This window comes from Cuculus canorus, chromosome Z (genome assembly GCF_017976375.1).
Source record: "Cuculus canorus isolate bCucCan1 chromosome Z, bCucCan1.pri, whole genome shotgun sequence".
NCBI classification, from domain to species: Eukaryota; Metazoa; Chordata; class Aves; order Cuculiformes; family Cuculidae; genus Cuculus; species Cuculus canorus.
Window position 1 is genome coordinate 39311110 of NC_071441.1, and position 21766 is coordinate 39332875.

At 41.1% G+C, this 21766-nt stretch overlaps 2 protein-coding genes across 7 annotated transcripts in view; both read left to right on the forward strand.

Annotated features, from left to right (window-relative positions):
* Positions 1-9736, forward strand: part of TUT7 (terminal uridylyl transferase 7) — a 32132-nt gene extending 22396 nt beyond the window's left edge. For 2 of the 6 annotated variants that reach the window (XM_054054102.1, XM_054054103.1), the window contains exons 23-28: positions 153-200; positions 318-409; positions 886-1001; positions 4414-4739; positions 7290-7366; positions 7537-9736. In XM_054054102.1, coding sequence (XP_053910077.1) covers positions 153-200; positions 318-409; positions 886-1001; positions 4414-4739; positions 7290-7366; positions 7537-7731 — 854 coding nt within the window. In that variant the 3' untranslated portion in view covers positions 7732-9736. Of the gene's footprint in view, positions 1-152; positions 201-317; positions 410-885; positions 1002-4394; positions 4740-7289; positions 7367-7536 lie in introns of those variants that run through there. The other 4 variants (XM_054054106.1, XM_054054108.1, XM_054054104.1 and 1 more) reach the window with 3 other exon arrangements.
* A 3396-nt stretch (positions 9737-13132) lies between these two features.
* ISCA1 (iron-sulfur cluster assembly 1) lies at positions 13133-20441 on the forward strand. The gene is made up of 4 exons (XM_009561632.2): positions 13133-13288; positions 15438-15491; positions 17210-17315; positions 20012-20441. The coding sequence occupies exons 1-4, from the start codon at positions 13184-13186 to the stop codon at positions 20158-20160; spliced, it is 414 nt and encodes a 137-aa protein (XP_009559927.2). The 5' UTR covers positions 13133-13183; the 3' UTR covers positions 20161-20441.
* The last annotated feature ends 1325 nt before the right edge of the window (positions 20442-21766 follow it).

The following is a 21766-nucleotide window of genomic DNA, read 5'->3' on the forward strand; positions in this document are numbered from 1 at the left end:
GGGGTTAACTGCTTCTCAATAAGTTTGCAAACATTTCCATTTCAGTATATTAATTCTGCATTTAGAATAGCTACTGTGGGTTGTTCATGTGTATGCATACACTGCTGATTTTGCCCTGGACTTGACTAATGTCTGCAATGCTTTTTGTACAGACCCCTTTGATTTGAACCACAACCTTGGAGCTGGATTGTCAAGAAAAAGTAAGAATCCTGTTAAGAAATCTGGGTACAAAGTGAAGATCTTGTCTTAGATCTTATTTTATAGGGTTGTTTGATGTTTGGATGATGTTTTCTCATCTTTTTTTTTTTCTTCATCAGTGACAAATTTTATAATGAAGGCTTTTATCAATGGCAGAAGGGTATTTGGTACCCCTATAAAAGTATTTCCTAAAGAATATCCATCGAAAATGGTAAGTTGTTTCTAAGAGCAGTATGTGTGTACTCTCAGGTTCATAGCTTACCATTTGCAGGAGTATGGTTATGCTCTCTTTAAGCTCTTCTGTCTTAAATTTCAACAGTACTCTAAAAGTCTTCAGGGAAGTTATTACTGAATGCTCTTTTCATGTTCTTTGCACGTAAAATGCATTGGCATGCAGAATACTAATTCAGTCAGAGCTTTGTTGTGCAGGCTTACGTGTTTTAGTCCCTATCAAAATTGGCTTGCCATATCTTAAAACTGCAGTTTGAAAAAAGAGCTTGCAGACCCTAGTGGTAAGCAGACTGGCCATAAAGAGGCCAGTGGCCAGTTAATCTCATCATTTCAGGAGTTCAGCACACACAGGGTTTATTATTCTGTCTGACTCTTAATTGCAATTTAGCACTTGCTTATCTGTCTTGATTCCCAGGTGTATGGATTTGCATTTTAAATGTGTGATTTCTTCTTCAGGAGTACTTTTTTGATCCAGAGGTGCTAACGGAAGGAGAATTGGCACCAAATGATAGATGCTGCAGAATTTGTGGTAAAATTGGCCATTTCATGAAAGATTGTCCCATGAGAAGAAAGTGAGTATCATTTTGCCATCTGTGTGGAACGTTTCCTTAGATTTAGTTCAATGAAAGATTAGGATAGTAATGCTAAAGCAAAGCCTGTACATGCTGCAGATTTCCTTTACAGTTGAAGTGAAAATATATCAATATCTGTTTTGGCAGTGGCGGATGGTGTTGAGTCACTACCTAACTTCTGCCAGCATCATCAAGATCTGTTTTTTAACCATCTTTTCATAGAACGCCTCAAAACTGATCAGCTTAAGATAGTAATGCGGATTCTGCACTTCATTGTATAGGAAAGCAGTAGTCAGAGAATCTAAATGCAGAGCTGAATTTCAGCGTGCTGTGAAAAACACTCGTGGAAGCGTTTTATGTATTTTCATTTAGCTAGTTCTTCTTGTAGAGTCTTGCTGCTTCCAGCAAGACACATTCTTGTTGTGTTAGGAATTGTGCAAATCATGTCAAAAAGCAACACAAGAATGTTACATTATTTTTCATAAGCACACACATGAGAACAATGTTTTATTTTACATTCAAGAGAAGGCTTCCTGATCCTGAGTAACCAGACATCCAAAATTCAGCACCTATCATCTTGTACTGAATGAATGCTAAACTAGTCTTCCTGCTCTTTGTTATGAACTGTCTAAATTTAAAACTGATCCATCGATTTTTATTATTTTTCCTAGTTAAGACAAAGCTCTTTAAAGACTTCATGTCTGTAGAATAGTGAAAATTAGCAAATAAAAATTCAGGAGGATGAAATCTTGGAAACCTTTATGCTCACTTGTAAGGTGAATGGAAAAATCTAACCTTTGTTTAGAGTTTGTTAAAAGCTGTAATGAAAAATCACTTGCATTTTTGTGTGCTCTTAAAAGCAATTTGCATTGGATCAATAAAGTATAGTGAACTTATATTGTTGAAACTGTTAATTTTGGAATTTATTTTAATTCAGCAAATGCAAGTACAGTAGCTGATGATAGTTTGAAAGTAAGGCAGGCTGAAGGTGATGTGAAAGTCTACACAGTGTCTAAAATGCTGTCTCAAGAGCAATGGATTTTTAATCTTGCAGTCTGGAGTGAAACCTCAGTCCATTGCACATACACAGCTATGTTCTACGCAACATTAGAGTGACAGTCAATGGAATTTTGCATGTAAGAGCATAAATGCCTTAGAGGGTAAGACAGCTGATACATCTGAGCCCCCTGTCCAGCTATTGCAGTAGGAGATGCTGGCTATGGGGAGCACACTAGTTGGCTGTTTCCTGTAGTCTCTTCTCATACATTTCACCCCGCATTTGCAGCTGCTGAAAAGCAATGTTAGAGCACATACCTGCTCTGCCTATTTGTTGACTGCAGTTGTTAATTATTTTGTCCTTTGTTTTGATTTTTTTTCTGAACCTCCTGTTCCTTTATTTTTCTATGGCAACCAGTTCCCTCATCAGCTAAATGATGTGTGAAGTAGTACTTTCTTTCATCTGTTTAAAGACAATTTCATTTTAGTTTCATAAGCATTCTATAGGTGTAGCCTTGTGGGATTTATTTAGAAATTATACTGCCTTGAGGAGTTAGTGAACATAATCATGGTTTACACTCTAGTTTTTCTGCAGGCTGGAGAGTCATGGCCTGTTTACTTTCTCTTCCTTAAACATTTGACTTCATTTTAGCTGCCTTTCACTGTACCGGCTTTCACTCTGACTTTCTTCTTAAAATATTGAAACCAGACTAATGTACAGCATTTGGATGTAGGCACACCATGGTTTTATGCAGCAACAAAATTATGTCTTCTGTCATGTTCTTAGTGTTTTATCCATCCTGTCACTACACTAACTAATTAAGAGATCCTCCTTATCTTTCCTGTAGGCCCCCTTTTTGTACTGGAAGGCTGCTGTAAGGTCAGCCTTCTTTAAGCAGAACAATCCCAGCTCTCACAGCCTGCACTCAGAGAGGAGGTACTCCAGCCCCCAGTCATCGTTGTGGCCCTCCTCTGCATGCAGTCCAACAGGTCCATGTCTTTCCTGTGCTGAAGACTCTAGAGCTGGATGCAGTACTCTGTGTGGAGTCTCACATAAACAGAGTAGGCCGTGCTGCTTTTGATCCAGCCCAGGACTGGCTTTGTCTGCAAGCACACATTGCAGGTTCTTATACAGTTTTTCATCCACCAGTGCAGCCAATTCCTGCTCTGCAGGACTGTTCTGAATTCATTCTTTGCCTGGCCTGTATGCATGTTTGAAATTGCCTGAACTCACGTGCAGGACTTTGCACTTTGCCTTGTTGCACTTCATGAGATTCACGCAGGCCCACCTCTCAAGCCTGTCAAGGTCCTTCTGCATGACATCCCTTTCTTCTACAATATCAATTGCACCACTCGGCTTGACGTCCTGTGCAGACTTGTTCAGGATGTACTCAATCCCACTGTCCATGTTCCCAACAAAAACATTAAATAATACTTGTCCCATTACCAGCCCCTGAAGGCCACCACTCATCACTGATCTCCACTTGGACATCAAGCAGTTGACCACAACTCTGAGTGTGGCCATCTAGTCAATTCAAATCTATGTCTCTCCATTCCAGAGATGAGAATATTGTACAGGGTAGTATCAAATGCTTTGTGCAAGTCCAGGTAGATGACATCAGTCATTCTTTCCTTAATTACTGATGCTGTAGCCCCACTGTAGAACGCCAACAAATTTTTCAGGCAGTTTGCCATTAGTGAAGTCGTCTTAGCTGTGACCAGTCACCTTTTTGTTTTCCATGTGCCTTAGCATAGTTTCCAGGAGCATCTGCGCCATGATCTTGTCAGACAGAGGAGAGACTGACTAGCCTGTAGTTTACTAGGTCTTCCTTTGATCACTTTTTTTAAAATGGGGAAGCTCACCCTCAGGCTCATCTGCCATTTTTTTGCTCATTCACTTTCGTGAGGTATTTTCAAGTTGCTTGCCATGAGTACTGCATCTGACTGACCAAAGAAGCCTGGTATCATCCTCAGAGTTGGAGGTTTCACTGATTTTTTTTTTTTTTTTTTTTTTCCCCCTCTATGTTATATATAACGAAGTTAGACAAAACCAGTCAGACAGGAGTAGCTGTTTCTCTACTGCCAGGCCTTAAGTCCTGTAGAATGTCAGGTGCTTCTCCCAGTAGAAAATACTTTTAGAGGTACTGTGAATAAACACAATTTGAAAAGGAAGGAAGTGAGAGTTCTGATTGACTTGTTCAAGAAGAAAAAAAAATAGAATATATGTACATCAGTGTACATCCTACTTTGATAGGAGAGTCAAAGGGATGGGTACATTAGTTCATTAATGAAAAAAATACATTTAGTACCTATATTGTCTGTAGACAGCAGTTGGGTTTGGGACTCAGGGTTTTTTTTACTCTGTGTATATATATATAAGGTCTATGAACTCTGCAGCACTTTTCTGCTCCTGCAGACTAAGACGTCGTCATGATTACGAAGATGCCAAAAACCAGAGGTACATAGAAAGCAAGGAGAAAAGAAGCAAAGAGGACAAAGAAACTCATAATAAAACAATAGAGAAGGAGAGCTCAATCAAGGAGAAAATGCTGCATGTCTGTACGCCTCAGAAGCAGAAATTAGCAAGGGTAATAGTGGAAACTGGAAGAGAAAAGACTCCCAAGCAATCAGCAGAGAAGTGGAAGCGCCCAGAAGACAGAGAGTTAAGAGAAAAACGTTGTTTTATCTGTGGAAGAGAAGGTCATATTAAAAAGGAATGCTCCCAGTATAAAGGAGTTGCAGGTAAGAAACTGGTCAAACTGATTAGTTTAAACAGTTTATGGGTTTTGGTATTTTTAACAGGATTGACAAAATGGTAAGGTTTTTTCTTTGAATAGCATCACACAAATGCTGTCCTTTTTTTTTTTCTTTTTGAAATGTAGTCATGTTTAGTCAGTTTTCCCTTCATCGTCACTTACCTTTCAGAACTTTATTGTATTCTAAGAGATTTGACATGGTTTCTCTTAGCAGGTAAGATGTGTAATAGAAAGGATATGATAAGGAGGGTAATTGTCGTCAGTGGCTCCCTTCTGAGGGGAATGGAGGGCCCAATATGCTGATCAGACCCATCCCACAGGGAAATCTGCTGCCTTCTTGGAGTCCAGGTTAGAGACATTACCAGGAAACTCCCTGATCTGTTACAGCCCTCTGATTATTTCCTGCTAATGGTTATGCAGGGTGGTGGTGATGAGATTGCAGAGAGAAGTCCAAAAGCAATCAAAAGGAACTTTAGGGCACTTGGGCAGTTGGTTGAAGGATCAGGAGCTCAAGTAGTGTTTTTCTCAATCCAATCAGTAGCAGGGAAGAATAGCGAAAGGAACAGGAAAACTCACCTCATGAACAAATGGCTCAGAAACTGGTGTAATCAGTGGAATTTTTGGGTTTTTGATCATGGAGAGGTTTAGATGGCACCAGGCCTACTGGTGACATTGGATTTCAGCTATCTCAAAGGGAGGAAAAGATTCTTGCTCGTGAGTTAACCAGCCTCTTCAAGAGAGCTTTAAACTAGATTCAAAAGGGGAAGGGGATATAACCACGCTCATTAGAGATGAGCCTAGGACTATCATGCAACATACAGGAGGAGCTAGGAGCCATTGTGCAACAGGATAGCTATGACAGTCATCATCACAGAAACATGATGGGATGACTGTCATGACTGGATTGCTGCAATGGATGGCTATAAGCTAAGGGATAGGCTAAGAAGGAGGAGCAGTGGAGTGGCTCTGTGTGTTGGGAAGGAGTTTGACTGTATAGAGCTCAACAATTGTGATGATAAGGTGGAATGTTTGAGTAATGGTGAGGGGGAGGCCTACAAGATAGATATGGTGGGAGTCTTCTGCAGACCACACAACCAGGATGAAGAGATAGATGAAGCATTCTAGAAGCAGCTGGCAGAAGTCTTACAGTCACTACCCCTTGTTTTCATGGGGGACTTCAACTTACTGGACATTTCCTGGAAATACAACGCAGCAGTGAGGAAACAGTCTGGGAGGTTTCTAGAGTGTGTGGAAGATGACATGACTTGTAAGGGAACTTAACAGGGGAGGTTTACAAACAGAATGGCTGGTGAGAGATGTGGTGGTCAGAGGCTGTCTTAGTCTTAGTGACGGTGAAATGATACAGTTTGTGATTCTAGGTGAAGTAAGAAGGGTGGAGGGTCAGCAAAACCACTGCCATGGATTTCAGGATTTCTCACTGCTGTGTTGTATTTCCAGATCTTGGCCTGTTCAGGACACTGGATGACAGGGTCCCTTAGGAGGCAGTCCTGAAGGGTAGAGAGGTCCAGGAATCCCAGAAGAGAATCATAGAATCCCTAGGTTGGAAAATACCTTTGGGATCATAAAGTCCAGCTGTATCTGTCCACTACTAAATCATATCCCTAAGCGCTTCATCTGCCCATCTTTTAAATACCTCCAGGGACAGTGACTCAATCGCCTCCCTGGGCAGCCTATGCCAGTGGCTCAACAACCCTTTCAGTGAAGAAGTTTTTCCTAATGTCCAATCTGAACCTTCACTGGCACAGCTTGAGGGCATTCACGCTTGTCCGATCACTTGTTACTCAGGAGAAGAGACAGAACACTTGCCTCACTGCAGCCTCCTTTCAGGTAGTTGTAGGGATCAATAAGGTGTCCCCTCAGCCTCGTTTTCTCCAGCCTGAACATCCCCAGTTCCCTCAGCTGCTCCTCGCAACACCTGTGCTCCAGATCATTCACCAGCTTTGTTGTCTTCAAGACATGCTCCAGCACCTCAGTGTCTTTCTTGTAGTGAGGGGCCCAAAACTGAACACAGTATCCAGGGTGCAGCCTCACCAGTGCAAGGGCATAATCACTTCCCTACTCTGCTGGTCACACTGTTTCTGATACAAGCCAGGATGCTGTTGGCCTTGGCCACCTGGGCACACTGCTAGCGCATGTTCAGCCAGCACCTCCAGGTCCTTTTCCACCAGGCAGCATTCCAGCCACTCTTTCTCAAGCCTGTGGCATTGCATGGGGCTGTTGTGACCCAAGTGCAGGATCCGCCACCTGTCTGTCTTAAATCTCATACAATTTGCCACAGCCCATCAGTCCAGCCTGTCCAGATCCTTCTGTAGAGCCTTCCTTCCCTCAAGCAGATCAACAGTCCTGCCCAGTTTGATGTTGTCCACATTATAAGACTGAGGAATATAACAATGTCCTACCTTGTATGTACTAGGAAGGTAGATTGCAAATATTTTGTTATTTTTATATCTTATGAAGCCTGAAATGAAAACTAGTTTCAAATTAGCAAATCTTTGCTATATTATGATCTTTTCAGGTGATTCAAAACCAGAAGTGTTGTGTGGATCCCCTTCTTTACCCAGCACTGCCAAACATGCTGGTAGATTAAATCAGGTAAACATCGAGTGTCCCTTTTCTTAGATGTTTTTCTCTTTAAGTGGTCTAAAGTTTATATAGAGTAACTAAAAATAGCTTTACTCAAGCTTTCAAGGAAAACCTTTTTTTATTGTGGAAGGCCATAATTCAATTTTGTTGGTTTATCAATGTGTATATGTATTTTATAGGGAATGCTTATACATGAAGAACAAAAGAAACAAAAAGGAAAAGTATTTTTGAGTCCTCAGTCAGGTTTGTATATCTTCATTTCAATTCAGAAATTCTGTGTAAAAGCATGTATTTTTAACTTGCTTTCCCCATCAGTCCTTATGGGAACTCTGCCTAGTTTGCTGAACACGGCAGCAGCCTGGACAGATTGCTAGATAATTCTGAAGTGAAGCCATTAGTTGGGTGGTTTTTTACGGGAAAAGTGCAATTTTTTCAGTTTTGTTTTCGATGCAAAACTTAAGCATATCAGTTCTGTGATTTTTTTTTTTTCCTTTAACTCTGGTAGATTTATTTTGCAGAAGGAAAGAGTGGGCTTTTGTCACACTCTCCTGTTTCAGCATACGCAGGGTTTTGTGTTTCTCCAGGAATGACATGTGGAGCACTTTCTTGAGTGGCTTCCTCAAAGTAATTGTCTATACTTCCATGTGATCCGCTGAATTAGGAGATACTATCAAAGAATGTCCTTGGTCTGAGCTGCCAAAATGCAAGGAAGTTAAAATTACACTTAAAATTAATAGTCAGATGGTAATATAAAAGCCTTTATATACCCTCTCTGGATCAGAGGTGTTTCGTGTTGGATGCACAGTTTCAAATGCAACTTCGTTACAGTAATTTCACACATTTGCTAACAGGTGAAATGAAGATTTTAAAAGCAACTGCTTTTTTTAATTATTTGAGTTTCTTTTGCAACCCTGCAAACCTTTTAGCAGCTTGGGTTTCTTCAATACAATACATGAATCTTTTCTGGGGCACATGAATGGGGAACTAAGTAGTCTTTACAGACTTGGAAAACCTAAACCGCAAGTAAGTATCTCAAATTAAATTCTCAAGTTTTGTTGGGAAGACACCGTATTTTCTGGTTTGGTTCATCATTTCAAGGCTTTTTCAAATCTAATTTTGGGCATTTTGAACACAAACTGGTTAGTCATTAGGTGTTTAGTTGAAAAAAATGCTAGCTTCCCATTTTGTATTTTAATATTTCATACTCTCCTCCAGCAGATAATGATGTGAAGTTGATCCCTGTGTGATTTTATTATATTTTGACTTAACAGTAATTATTGCCTGTCTGACTGTTTCAGTTGTTTTATGTCTTGTCTTTTTTCTTCTCTTTTTTTAAACCTTTAAAGTGTGATGCTTTCTTCCCCCCTATCTTAGGCAGCCTTTCCAATAAATACATGACTCAGGGAAAAGCCTCACAGAAGAGGACCCAACAGGAATGATGAGGGATATTAAGTACTGTTAAATTGCAATAGAGGCTCTTCATTCATTTGAAAAATTGTTTGGTTGAAGCATATGGATTCATAGGACAGCAGCACAGACAACCATCGACTTAAATAAAACATCCATATTTCATTAAACTTTAGATTGCTAGTACAAGCAACTGTGGATTTTAATATGGACCCCTGCTCTTAAATAGATTGTTTGACCATTTCAATAGGAAGCCATGATGTTTTGTATTACTTTACTAGGTAAGTCATCTAGGAAAGGGCAGATACTAAAAATGGACTGTTTTCAAGGTTTTGTTGTTCCACCTGACCATTTTAAAATGCACTAAAATTGTGTGCAAGCCAAATGCATTATATTTTCTTCAAAAATTGATTTTTTTTGAAGGAGCAAATAATATTTATTAATGTTGATTGTTTACTGAATCCTTGTGTAAAAGTGTTTGAAATGTTTGTAAACTGCTACATTATGTTTTTTCCCTGTAGAGAACTGAAAACATAGACACTAGTAAACATTCATAAAATGATCTCTGGACAAGCAGTGCCATTGAGATTTCTTGGGTTTTTTTTTTCTTTTCTGTGATGTTATGGGGTTCATTTGCTGCTGTGCTTGCATACAAGAAGAAAGACTAAGAAACAGGTCAGTCCTGTTTGATGCTGCTAAGAACCTTTTTCAAGGCCTTGGGGATACAGACAAAAATGCTTTAAGGAATAGAGGTATTATATTTGGCAGCTGGGGAAAACACACGTCCATTTTCGTAAAATGTGAAGGGGATCCTTGTACCAGCCAAGAATTTAACTTGTAGTAAGAACTTGAGCTTTACTTGAAGTCCTTCCAGAGCTGGTAATGTGTTGTCTTATCTTGTTCAGAAAAGAATTAGTTACACAGTAAAATTGAAACCACTGTTATTTATGACTTTGAAATAAATTTTAAAAAAAAAAATTAAAAATCAAACTTCAGTTTCTGTATTTCTTCTTAGATTATAGTTTTCCTGACTTAAATTAATGATAACTTATTAGAATTATCTGTTTGTAGAAATGTCATGTTTAATTTTTTTTTCTTATCCATCTCATTTTTATTAAAGTTGAAAACTAAAATTGCCAAAGTACTATTTGGGGACTGGGATCCTAACCTGTAGTCAGCTATCTGTAAACTTCTAGATGTGCAGGTTTGATGAGAAAAGAGTTTTGTATTCTTTATTTAACATTTTACTTAAGCAATGTATTAACAGGCAGCAAACAAAATTATTTGTCTTCGATAGCTTATTTGATCATATGAAATTTCTTGTCTTATGGGAGTATGTTCTCAAGGAAAGAACTTTCCACATATAAAGATAAACTCTGAATGGACACACTGCACTAATAAAAAGTTCCTAGAAAAAGAATGGTAAGAAAACTAATAGTAATAAACTAAAAAACAATTACAACTCAATTCATACTAATAAAATGTAATAATATATGCTAATAAACTAATAGTTTAAAGGACCTGAATACTTGGTCCCTCTAATGATATGAAGAGACACCAAGTGGTTAGCACTTTGTGTTGCTTTTTTAGTTAAAAACAAAAAAAAAAAAGAAAAAAAAGTGCTGTTGTCATATTTCACAGGAATTTCACATGCTTTTGTCATCCCTGTTTCCAAATTTGGAAATGCCTTGTGCTATACCTAGTTAGTTCTTTCAGCGCTGGAAAAAGAGAAAGGCCAAAATTGTGTTTCAGGTATGCAATGCAATGTCTCTCTTAAACAGGCAACTTAGTGAGCTATATAACTATTAGATTAACACGCAGCTATCTCCCCTCATTTAATTGTTCTGTTGAGTTTTGTTTCACACCTGTATTTAAAACTGGTTCTTCACCCACTAAGAATTTTATTTAAATGTTTTTAATACACAATGGTTTCGTTTATAAGCCTCATCACGTTTTTATAAGAACTGCATAAGCTGCATCAAAAATGACCTTCGCAACTTTTTGAGGGCCTGAAATAGCTACTTAAAATGGGAGCTTACTAGCAAAGAAAATACTTTTTTCCTATACTAGTAAAGTTATCAATAACATTTCTTGTCATTCACTTGAACTATTTAGATTTTAGTACTGACTTGTTGCTTTTATCTTTTCTCAGTAATGTACTGAAGATGAAAAGCACCTTAGAAAAGCACCCTTTTTCTATCAAATGCGCAGTCTTTCATGTTGAGATTTATTGTGCAGACAGGTGACCAGAGAGTAATGATGGGAAGGGTCCTAAGGAGGTACCAGAAGGTAATGCCCTTCATGCCTGCATGAGAGACTATGAGGAAGAAGGTATTTATTGAGAGACTGTGAGTGATGAAGGTGTTCATTGCATTCATACGCGAGCTTCCTTCTCCTCTCCAAGTAGACACGCTGCTGGTTTCAACCTCAGGCGGTTGTTTAATTTAAGCCCCTCCCAGCCCTAAGAGGTAGTGTGAGTTGAGGATGCATGCCCAAGTTGCACAAATGGTGTGTAAAAGACACATTTTGTTTAGCTGTCTTTTTTAGTACACATAGAATTATAGAACAGTTTGAGTTGGAAGGGACTTCAAAAATCATCTAGTTCCAACTCCACTGCCATGGGCAGGGACACCTCCCACTAGATCAGGTTGCTCAAAGCCTCATCCAACCTGGCCTTGAACACCTCCAGGGATGGGGCAGCCACAGCTTCCCTGGGCAACCTATGCCAGTGCCTCACCACACCCTCATTGTGAAAAAATTCCTTAAGTCTAGTCTAAATCTGCCCCTCTCTAGTTTATACCCATTGCTCCTTGTCCTATCACTACAAGCCTTTGCATAAAGTCCCTCCACAGCTTTCTTGTAGCCCCTTCTGGTACAGGGACGGTCTCTATAATCTCCTTGGAGCCTTCTCTTCTTCAGGCTGAACAAGCACAACTCTCTCAGCCTGTCCTCGTATAGAAGATGCTCCAGCCTTTGTAGTGCTCCTCTGGACCCATTCCAACAGCTTCATATCCTTCTTATGCTGAGCATTCCAGAACTGGACACAATACTCCAGATGAGATCTCACAAGAGAGGAATAGAGGGGCAGAATCACCTCCCTTGACCTGCTGGCCACTCTTCTTTTGATACAGCCCAGGGTACGGTTGGCCACCTGGGCTGCGAGCACACATTGCTGGTTCATGTCAAGGTTCTCATCAACCAGCACCCCAAAGTTCTTCTCTGCAGGGCTGCTCTCAACCACATCATCTCCCAGCCTGTATTGAATCCGGGGATTGCCCCAACCCAGGTGTAGGACCTTGTGCTTGGACCTCTTGAACTTCACGAGGTTCACACAGACCCACTTCTGCAGACTGTCCAGGTCCCTCTGGATGACGTCCCGTCCTTTCAGTTTGGCAACTACACCACTCAGCTTGGTGTCATCTGCAAACTTGCTGAGGGTGTACTTGATCTCGCAGTCTGTGTCATTGGTTAAGATACTAAACAGCACTGGTCCCCCTGAGGTCCCCTACAGACCCCTGAGGGACACCATTTGTCCATCTGGACATTGAGCCATTGACCACTGCTCTCTGAATGTGGCCATCCAACCAGTTTCTTATCCACCGAACAGTCCACCCATCAAATCCATATCACTCCAATTTAGACTTGCTGTCTTTACAGGTGAAGTAGAACTACTGAGCTTTGGTAAAAGGTAACAGCAAAATTATGTATGTAAGAAAGAAAAACATTGTACTTTTACGATCAAGTTCTTCAGGACTGTTAAGCCCAGAACCAGGTACCCAAGGAGCTGTGGTAGTGAGATGTGGGCTTGTTGCTTGTGCCTGGAGTTTGTAGATACAGATAAATGGGGGCATGAAGCAGTATCTGGCATGCTTGAGGATGCTGACAGAGGAAACTGCTTTCCAGAGAGAAAGGATAAACATTATTATTGTGGTGATAGTATGAGGGGTAATGCGTATAAACTGGAGAGGGACAGATTCAGATTGGACAGTTGGAGCAATTTCTTCATCATGAGAGTGGTGAGGCACTGGCACAGGTTGCCCAGGGAAGCTGTGGCTGCCCCATCCGTGGAGGTGTTCAAGGCCAGGCTTGATGAGGCTTTGAGCAGCCTGGTCTGGTGGGAGGTGTCCCTGCCCATGGCAGGGGGTGGAACTGGATGATCTTCAAGGTCCCTTCCAACCCAAACCACTCTATGATTCTGTGAAATGAGCGGGCACTGGTTTTCCTTCTGGCTTAAACTGAATAGTAAGGTAAGGGTACGGTAACGGGGTCAGTCTCCTGCCGAGGCCGCCCGAGGAAGGGCTGAGCCTCTCTCGCTCCCTCCCTCCCTCTTTCCCTCCCCGGGGTGGAGGGGGCGTGGCCTCAGGCGGCCAATAGCGTCTCGCACCGCCCCCGCGGCGTCACGGCGCCCGGCGTCGGGGGATGGCAGAGGGCCCGGGGGCGGCCATGGCCTCCTCCGTGGTGCGGGCCACGGTGCGTGCCGTCAGCAAGCGCAAGATCCAGGCCACGCGCGCAGCCCTCACCCTGGTCAGTGCGGGGAGCAGGGCGGGGTCTCGTCCCTCGCAGGACATGCTGGGGGGGGCGGGGGTTGCGGGGTGTAGTCGCCCCCAGGAGGTGCGGGGATTCGTCCCCCGCAGGGGGTGCCTGGGAGGCGGATGGTGCGGGGTCTCGTCCCTTCAGGAGATACCGGGATTCCTTTCGCTGTGGGATACTGCGGGGTACCCCGCGAGTTCCCAGGGCGGGTGATGGGGTGTGCGAGGTTTCATATCACCGGGAGGTCCCGGGGTTCTTTTCGGTGTGGGGGTGCGGAGTCTCGTCCCCGCGGGAGGTACCGGGGTTCACTTCGATGTCGAGGGATGCGGGATCTCGTTACCCCCCCGGGAGGTGGGGGGCTCTGGGGTTCCCTTTGTGTGGGGTTGCGGGGTCTTCTCCGCCAAAGGAGGTGCGGGAAAGGGGGGATGGATATGAGGTCTCTTCCTCCCGTGGCAGCTGCCGGGGTTCCCCTTGTTGCGGGGATGCGGGGCTTCGTCTCCCCCCGGAGATGCCGCGGGGTGGTGGGCGGTGCGGGGGTTCGGGGCGGTGCGGGGGTTCAGGGTGGTGCGGGGGTTCAGGGCGGTGCGCGTTTAAGCGGGGAGAAGAAGAAAAAAAAAAAAAAACTCATCTGAGGACGCGTTATCTGCAGTGGATCGGGTTGTTTACGAGGAGACGCCCCGTGTTTTCGGTAGCCGGGGGCGGGGCGGGGGCTGCGTGGGGGCAGGGCGGCCCGTGCCCGGCAGGAGCGGAGTGCGGGCGGGGCGGGAGCAGGGCCGGCCTTGACAGCCCTGGTTCGTGCCGAACGGGGGTTATCAGCCGCAACTAAGTGTGCCCAGGTGGCCAAGAAGGTCAGCAGTATCTTGGCTTGTATCAGACACAACGTGGCCAGCAGGACCAGGGAAGTGATTCTGTCTTTGTATTCTGTACTGGTGAGGCTGCACCTCGAATCCTGTGTTCAGTTCTGGGCCCCTCACTGCAAGGACACTGAGGTGCTGGAGAGTGTCCAGAGAACAGTTACGAAGCTGGTAAATGGTCTGGAGCACAGTGGTTATGAGGAGCGGCTGAGGAGATGGAGGTTGTTGAGCCTGGAGATGAGGGTGTGAGGGGACACCTTATTGCTCTCTACAGCTACCTAAAAGGAGGTTGTAGAGAGGTGGGTGTTGGTCTCTTCTCACAGGTAACAAGTGATAGGACAAGAGGAAGTGGCCCAAAGCTCTGCCAGGGGACGTTTAGATTGGACATTAAAATGTTCTTCAGAGAAGGGGTTATCAGGCACTGGCACAGGCTGCCCAGGTTGAGTGCCATCCCTGGAGGTGTTTAAAAAGCGATGCCTGGGGACATGACTTAGTAGTAGACAGGTGCGGTTGGAGTTGATGATCTCAAAGGTCTTTTCTAACCTAGTGGTTCTGTGATTCTAATGAGGAAAGGTTTTCTACTTGTAGGCTGCTTTCTGTGTTAGAAATCTGCTCGTGGTAAGAATTCAAGTGACTAGTGCTTTTCCTTTTCTCGGTGTCTTAGAAATTTCTAAGGACATGATGGAAAACTTCCTTTGTGTTGCGTTTTTGTGTTTCTGGAGCAAGTAGATCTGCATGAACAGTGGATTTATCCACTGTAAAGCCACAGATCCCCTCCGGAAGGGGAAGACATAAGTAGGCCATAAACAGTTCTGTGCCAAATTGAGTTTTGTCTGTAATGTGTATGTGACAAAAGTTTCAACAGTTTCATTGTGGTAGTGATTTTGCTGGGGAAAGAAAGAAACCAAATGCCTCAGCATAGAGGATTGTAGTTCTTGAGCTATCTGGTGGCCATATGGGTGAGGAGGGGACCAAAGAGGTATTGTGTTCTGCATGGATTAGTTTCAGTAATCATCTGCTTTACAGCAGTGTGCAAACTTTCAGGTCTGACATCAGTTTCAAGTAGAACACAGGCTTGTCAATACTGACTTGTGGCTGATGCTTAAGGTGGACTTTGCAGATAGGAGACAAATGTGTGCTAAGAAAATTTGAGCACACAGTATTAAAATAGAAATCTTTTATAGTACAACTGAGTACATTGCATTCTCCATTATGTGCAGGCACTTACTGCAAGTAAACCCTGCAAAAAACCCACTTCGAATTGATATACGTGTTGGTTTTTTTTTCAGACCCCATCAGCTGTTCAGAAGATAAAACAGCTTCTTAAAGATAAACCTGAGCATGTAAGTATAAACAGAGCCAACCTGTAGGTTGTGCTGAAGTATTGGCACAGCTCATGGTTACAAAACATTTCTGGCTAACTTGGAAGTTTGAAATAAACACTGACGTGTTTAGAGATGTTGGCATCTTTTTTTTTTTGAGGGCAAAGCATAAGCCTGTTTATATGTCAAGCTTCATTTCTTTATAAAATGAAATGCAGGAAATAACTGCCTAATGACATTTCACTGTCAGAATGAATTAAAAAAAAACGAGATTAATAAAGTTTAAAAATGAGATTCGAAATATTTTTGAGCTATATTTTACTAAAACTTTTTAGTGTGGTATAGTAGCGAGTTCTGGTACAGAAAGAGGTCTTCAGCTGTTGATATTAACACAATTCAGTTCTTGTAGGCGTTCTCATTGTTAAGTATATAATGTTAAAGTTTAGATTCATACCCATTAGAAAACATTTCGTTCTTAGGAAATTTGCCAGACTTTGTATTTTTTTAAGTAGTTGGCATTTCTCTAAATTACTAATTGAGATTGTCATCTTTTCTTCCTTGTGAAAAAAACACACAGTCTTGCTTTCCAACCTTTGTGAAAAATAAGTATTAGATTTGGCTCTTTACAGTAAGTATTACTTCAAGAATAATATTTTCTCTTTTACTTTGTTTAAGACACATTGTTCCTGTTGCTTCCTGTAAATCTGCAACTAACTAGACTCTTTATTCTAATGTTTTAAACCATCCTAAGGAAGCCCTAAGCCTGCAGCTTAGTTGGTCAGTTATCTCCTTGCTATGAATGGTGTTTGTGTTCTCTAGCCCATTATTTGTTGCAGTTCCTGTAGAGAAAGGTATTTAGTCTGAAAAGATTAAAAGCTGTTTGTCTGAGGTCCCACTTCTTGACAAGCGTTATGTTTTGATATGTTTTCATTGTAACATTGAATACGGAGCTTGACAGTATAATTTTCTTCTTCAATTATGAAGCATTGGTGTATGGAAAGTAGTACAGATAGTTTTGAAAGATTATTGTACACAAATAGTTTTCTGTTTCTTTAAAACCTTTTCTTAGTTCTTTACTTTGACAGATGCTCTTTTTGTCAAAACACTTTGTTAGATACTGTGAATATTACAAATATATTGACTAGGTTAGCTTTTAAGGTCAATGAAAACAGTAAGCACATAAACGGGCATTGCTCTTTAAGTGAGACTGGCAATAGAGGAAAGGAAGAAATCAAAGTACTTTTTTCAAAACATTGGTTTAAAGTAAGTCCTCTGACGTCATTTACAAGAGTTCAGTGAAACTCTAGTAACTGCCCTTGTCTTGGCTTCACAGCCTCATAATTACATTACTGTCGATCTTAAGAGAGAGAGCCTGGATTAGCATCTGAGCAAGCTTTAATTTGAAGTCACAAAAATATCTGTCATTGAAACTTTACTGTATTTATGAGATCAGGCACCTACAGGAGTGCCAGCAGTTAATTACTTCAAAGCTTTAACATGTTCTGGGGCTTGATCCACAGTAGCAAACATATGATGTTTGCTTTTAGCTTGGCAGTCAATTTTGGAAAAAAAAAGAAAAATGTAACCTCTTAATCCATTAAGCTAATTCACTTCTGCTTTGAGGCAGTGGAGAATAATAAATGCCAGTGTTCTGCTGTTCTGCGTATTTTTTTATCTTGATGCTCCAGAATAGGTTTTAAAAAAGTCATGAATGCAATGGTGTTTGGTTTTTTTTTCAGGTAGGTGTGAAAGTAGGTGTTCGTACAAGAGGATGCAATGGACTTTCTTACACGTTAGAATATACAAAATCAAAAGGAGACTCTGATGAAGAAGTAGTTCAAGACGGTGAGTTTCTGATGCAGCAGAGCAAACTTCTGTGGTGGTGGGGAAGAATAGCCCCTTACAGGTTAGCCAAGGTGCAGGTTAGAACTTACTTAAAGTAATGAATTGTAGCAAGAGGTCCTACTGTTCTGTTATAGGAACTATTGACACTTTAGTTTAAGTTTTGAAGTAGCTAGTTCATTAAAATCTGCAGCTTTGCAGTCCCTGCGTTGGAAACTGCTGGTGTCTTTGGAGGTGCCTCATAGCATTTACTTACAGAATAGTACAGAGCAGTGTGTATAGAAAAGAATACTTTTATCAGCATACCTAAAACAATACTTGACAGAGTAAAGATTTTATTTGCAAGGAATTTTCCCCATTATCATCTCTAACTAATCTTATTCTTCTTTGATTCATAATTTGTTTTTAACCTCTTCATGCTTTTGACCTTTACATTGCTTTGTAGGAATGGGTTCTAAGAGTATTTTAAAAGTTGTTTTTAAGTTGATATTTAAGGTATAATAATTTCAGTGAGGATCCCATGATAGGTCTATTGTTAAAGTTCCTGTTGTGGTTTAAACCCAGCCCACAACTAATCACTGCACAGCCACTCACTCACTCCCCTCTGGTGGGACGGTGGAGAAAATCGGAGGAGTAAAAGTGATAAAACTCATGGGTTGAGATGAAGGCAGCTTAATGAGTAAAGCGAAAGGTGGGCACACAAGTGAAGGAAAACAAGGAATTCATTCACTGCTTCCTATTGGCTAGCAAGTTTTCAGCCATCACCTGGAAAGCAGGGCTGTGTCACATGTAACAGTTACTTGGGAAGGTAAACATCATCGTTCCAAATGCACACTCCTTCTTTCCTCCCCAGGCTTTATATGCTGACCATAATGTCATACGATGTGGACTATCCCTTTGGTCAGTTGGGGTCAGCTGTCCTGGCTGTGTCCACTCCCAGCTTGTGCACCCCCATCCTTCTAGCTAGTGGGGCAGCATTAGAAGCGGTAAAGGCCTATGTCTCTGTGTAAGCTACACTCAGCAGTAATGAAGACATCTCTGTGTTATCAACACTATTTCCAGCACAAATCCTAAATGTAGGCCTATACCAGCTGCTGTGAGAAAATTTAACTCTACCCCAGCCATACCCAGCACAGTTCTATACTACATTTTTCAATTCTGTGTATTTAATTCTGGCAGCTGTCTTTTTATCAAATATGGATTTTTACAGAAGCATAATACTGTTTGGTTTCTGTTCTTTTTCTGAAAGTTCCTGAAATTCCTTTTATGGTGTTGGTTTACAGGGTTTTTTCTAGGTGTTACTGAACTCAATTATATTATGTTCAGGAATATTACTTTTAATTTGGTGGCATAGTAAGAGATTTGAATGTAAGTGGGATGTAACAATTCTTTTCTTACAGAAGCTGTGTGCTAGGCAGAGCTAATCTTCCAGCTGTCTTCAAAATACCTATGACCAACTCATAATTTTTATTCTCTTAAACAGAGTTAGTCAGAGCTTCAGCAAATTATTAAATTGAACCAGACTATGTGAGATAAGAACTGCCACCTAATTCTGCAGATGTCTCTTGATTTCAAATTCAGCTGGCTTCTGGAGTCACCTGTTCTGCTTGATTCAGACCTGCTCGAGCTTTGCAGGGCTGAAAACAAGTTTTTTCAGACAGCATTTCCTAGTTTGAATCTTAAGGAAAAGAAAAGCAATTTCCCTCAGTCAGGCCAGGGACCCTAAGTTCCAAAGGCAAACCACATTTCTGACATGCCTGTATGCTTCCTGGTTTGGTTTGGTTGCTTCTGTGCTCAGTGAGCTGGTGGCTTCGTATCTCAGCACAGATTTTCTGGCTTTTAGGTAGTAAGTGACTGCCTCAGGAATCAGATCCATGAACTCTTTCATTTGTTTTAGTCATTGCTGTCAGTTACTCTCCAAATTGACCCCAAAAATGTGTATATTCAACTTAGTTGCCCACAAGCTTGAGTTGTGTGAGTAGTGTTTTATCTTGGTGTCTACTTTAATGAAACAGCTTTCCAGCAATCTCTCATAACTTAATGAGTTCTTGTTGCTGTTTACTGATTTGATTTTTACATTTTTATTTTTTCCTAGTCTGTAGGCAGCTAAAGCACTCTTATGTCAGATTTGCAGTTTTAAAATTCATCCTAAGATGAACTACTGATTATTAATCCGTAAAGGTTGTGATATCTTAGGAAGTTCACACATTTGCCTTATTATAGGATTCAGTATTGCTGATAGTTAATTTGACCTAATATGTTTGGCAGAGCAAAATATAATCATTCTGAGAGAGAAACGTTTGTTTTTTCAAATTTTGGGGCATCTTGGATGTATAGGCTAAGAATGATATAAAATGGGTTACTGACTGAATGTACGGGAGTTAAGTATTGAAGCTGAGATTCATTCCCAAGGTCTACAACTTATTTCTCTAGTTTCATGTTTTTGAACACTGCCCTACCCTCCCTCCGAAAAATACATGCATTCATGTGCATACACAAATAACAGTGCTAGACTATAGCTAAAGTTTTGTAGGTAGAGTAAAAACACTGATGAAAGTGCCTCATGTCAGGCCAAGGAAACCAAGTTATACTGATAGTCTTCATATTTAGCTTCCATTTTTTGTCACTTACTGAGAGAATTTTCAAGTGAATGATGATTTTGCTGTATGTAATTGTTTTTTTTCATTGTTGCTTTCAAGGGGTTAGAGTGTTTATTGAGAAGAAGGCACAGCTGACGCTTCTAGGAACTGAAATGGACTATGTAGAAGACAAACTGTCTAGTGAATTTGTCTTCAATAATCCAAACATCAAAGGAACATGTGGCTGTGGAGAAAGCTTTAACATCTGAAATCTCAGGACTACTTTGACTTTGAACAGCCCAAAACACTTACTGTTGTGACTTTTGGAAGCAAATGTATTCTCTTCTGGTTTGTAGGCTGCATAAAGTGTAGATGCTATTAGGAAAAGTAAGGACAAATTATTTTCAAAATGCAAATTGTATGTTAATTCCACCACTGATGTAGATATGCTGTAATGTGTGATGAGTTGGGATCCAAAAGGTAAGAACAGCAAGAATTGTAGTAACATCTCTGTACTTTAACAAGTCAAGGAAATAAAATCTTGACGTTCTTTTCCTTTGTCATTTTCTTTGTCCACTCTATTCACACTTGTCCATCCATTTGAAAAAATATATTGCCTGTGTGTTCTGCTGTGCTTTGTGGGGATGGGGAAGCAAACACCAACCATTTAAATGTATGTGTTTGTGAAGATTTATATGCACAGTCCTCAGCTTCAGAGTTCACTGTAATTATGTAGATGTTTGCTTTTGGTTTTGTAGTTTTCTGGTGTTCTCATCTTTTTATGCATAGGTTTTCTGATGATTTGTTTTCCTGTAAACCCAGGAATGTCCAAAAAGAAGTTCATGCGCTAGTACAGTAGTAGGCCGCCATAGTACTGCTTGTAGAAGTACTTCACATAGGCTAACCCAATTCTAATTCATTTCCTTTTCTTGTTGAAGGCACAGTCTGCTGTACTTAGAAAGTAACTTTGAAAAACATGAAATATGCAGGCACTGGAGTACTAAAGCAGGATACATACAGGCCTTGTTTCTCACATTTCTGTTGATTCTTGACTTAAATTGCAAAGTCAGTGAAACTGCCTCTAGATTCTGCTTCCCATGTTCACAGAATGTGCTGTCTGTGCACCAAAAGCTATGAAAACTTTTTCTGAGAGAGGAAAACCCACACTTTTCTGGGTTTTTTTTTCAGTCATGTCTGCCATTAATTTTATTACAGCTCGAACTCTGGTTTGTAGCTATGTTGCTGCCAGGGATTTTCAGCAAAGGTTATGGTAGCTTCTATTTAACTGCTGTCTTGAGGTTAACTTGGAAACAGGAGAATGCGCGTTTATAATGCTAAAAATTCTAGTATTTCATCATTATTTTAAATTACTCTACACAGTAATTAAAACACTATTTTTGGAAGAGGCCCGTTTTTTCTTTAGAATTTAAATTTACTTTCTCCTAAACAGAACTTTGGGTTTATAAACCGGTGCTTTTCAAGCTTATTAAACCTTCAGCACTTCTGCTGGTGCTCATGTAGATGTGCAAATGTCTCTCCAGGCCTTCCCAAAAGCTGGTGTGAGAGAAGTGCTGTCCCATCATTTTATCTCTGTGTTCCCCTGGTTGTCCAAAGATGACGTTGTACAGCTAAGCTGCTGACTTGTGCAGAAGAGAAGTTAACATGTCTGCCCGGGTCACTAATCCAAACAGCTGGCAAGAAGGTTATGGGACAACAGGGACTGGGATCTTGCAGTTGACAACAAGAAGGTGTTGAAATAGGAGAGAACCACGAGCATTAAGCATGGGTGTTGAAAATCCAGAGGTCACATTGATCTGGATAGTCGTGCGCACATGTCTGTGAAGATCTTTGGAGTGAGTAGTAATGTGCTGAAGA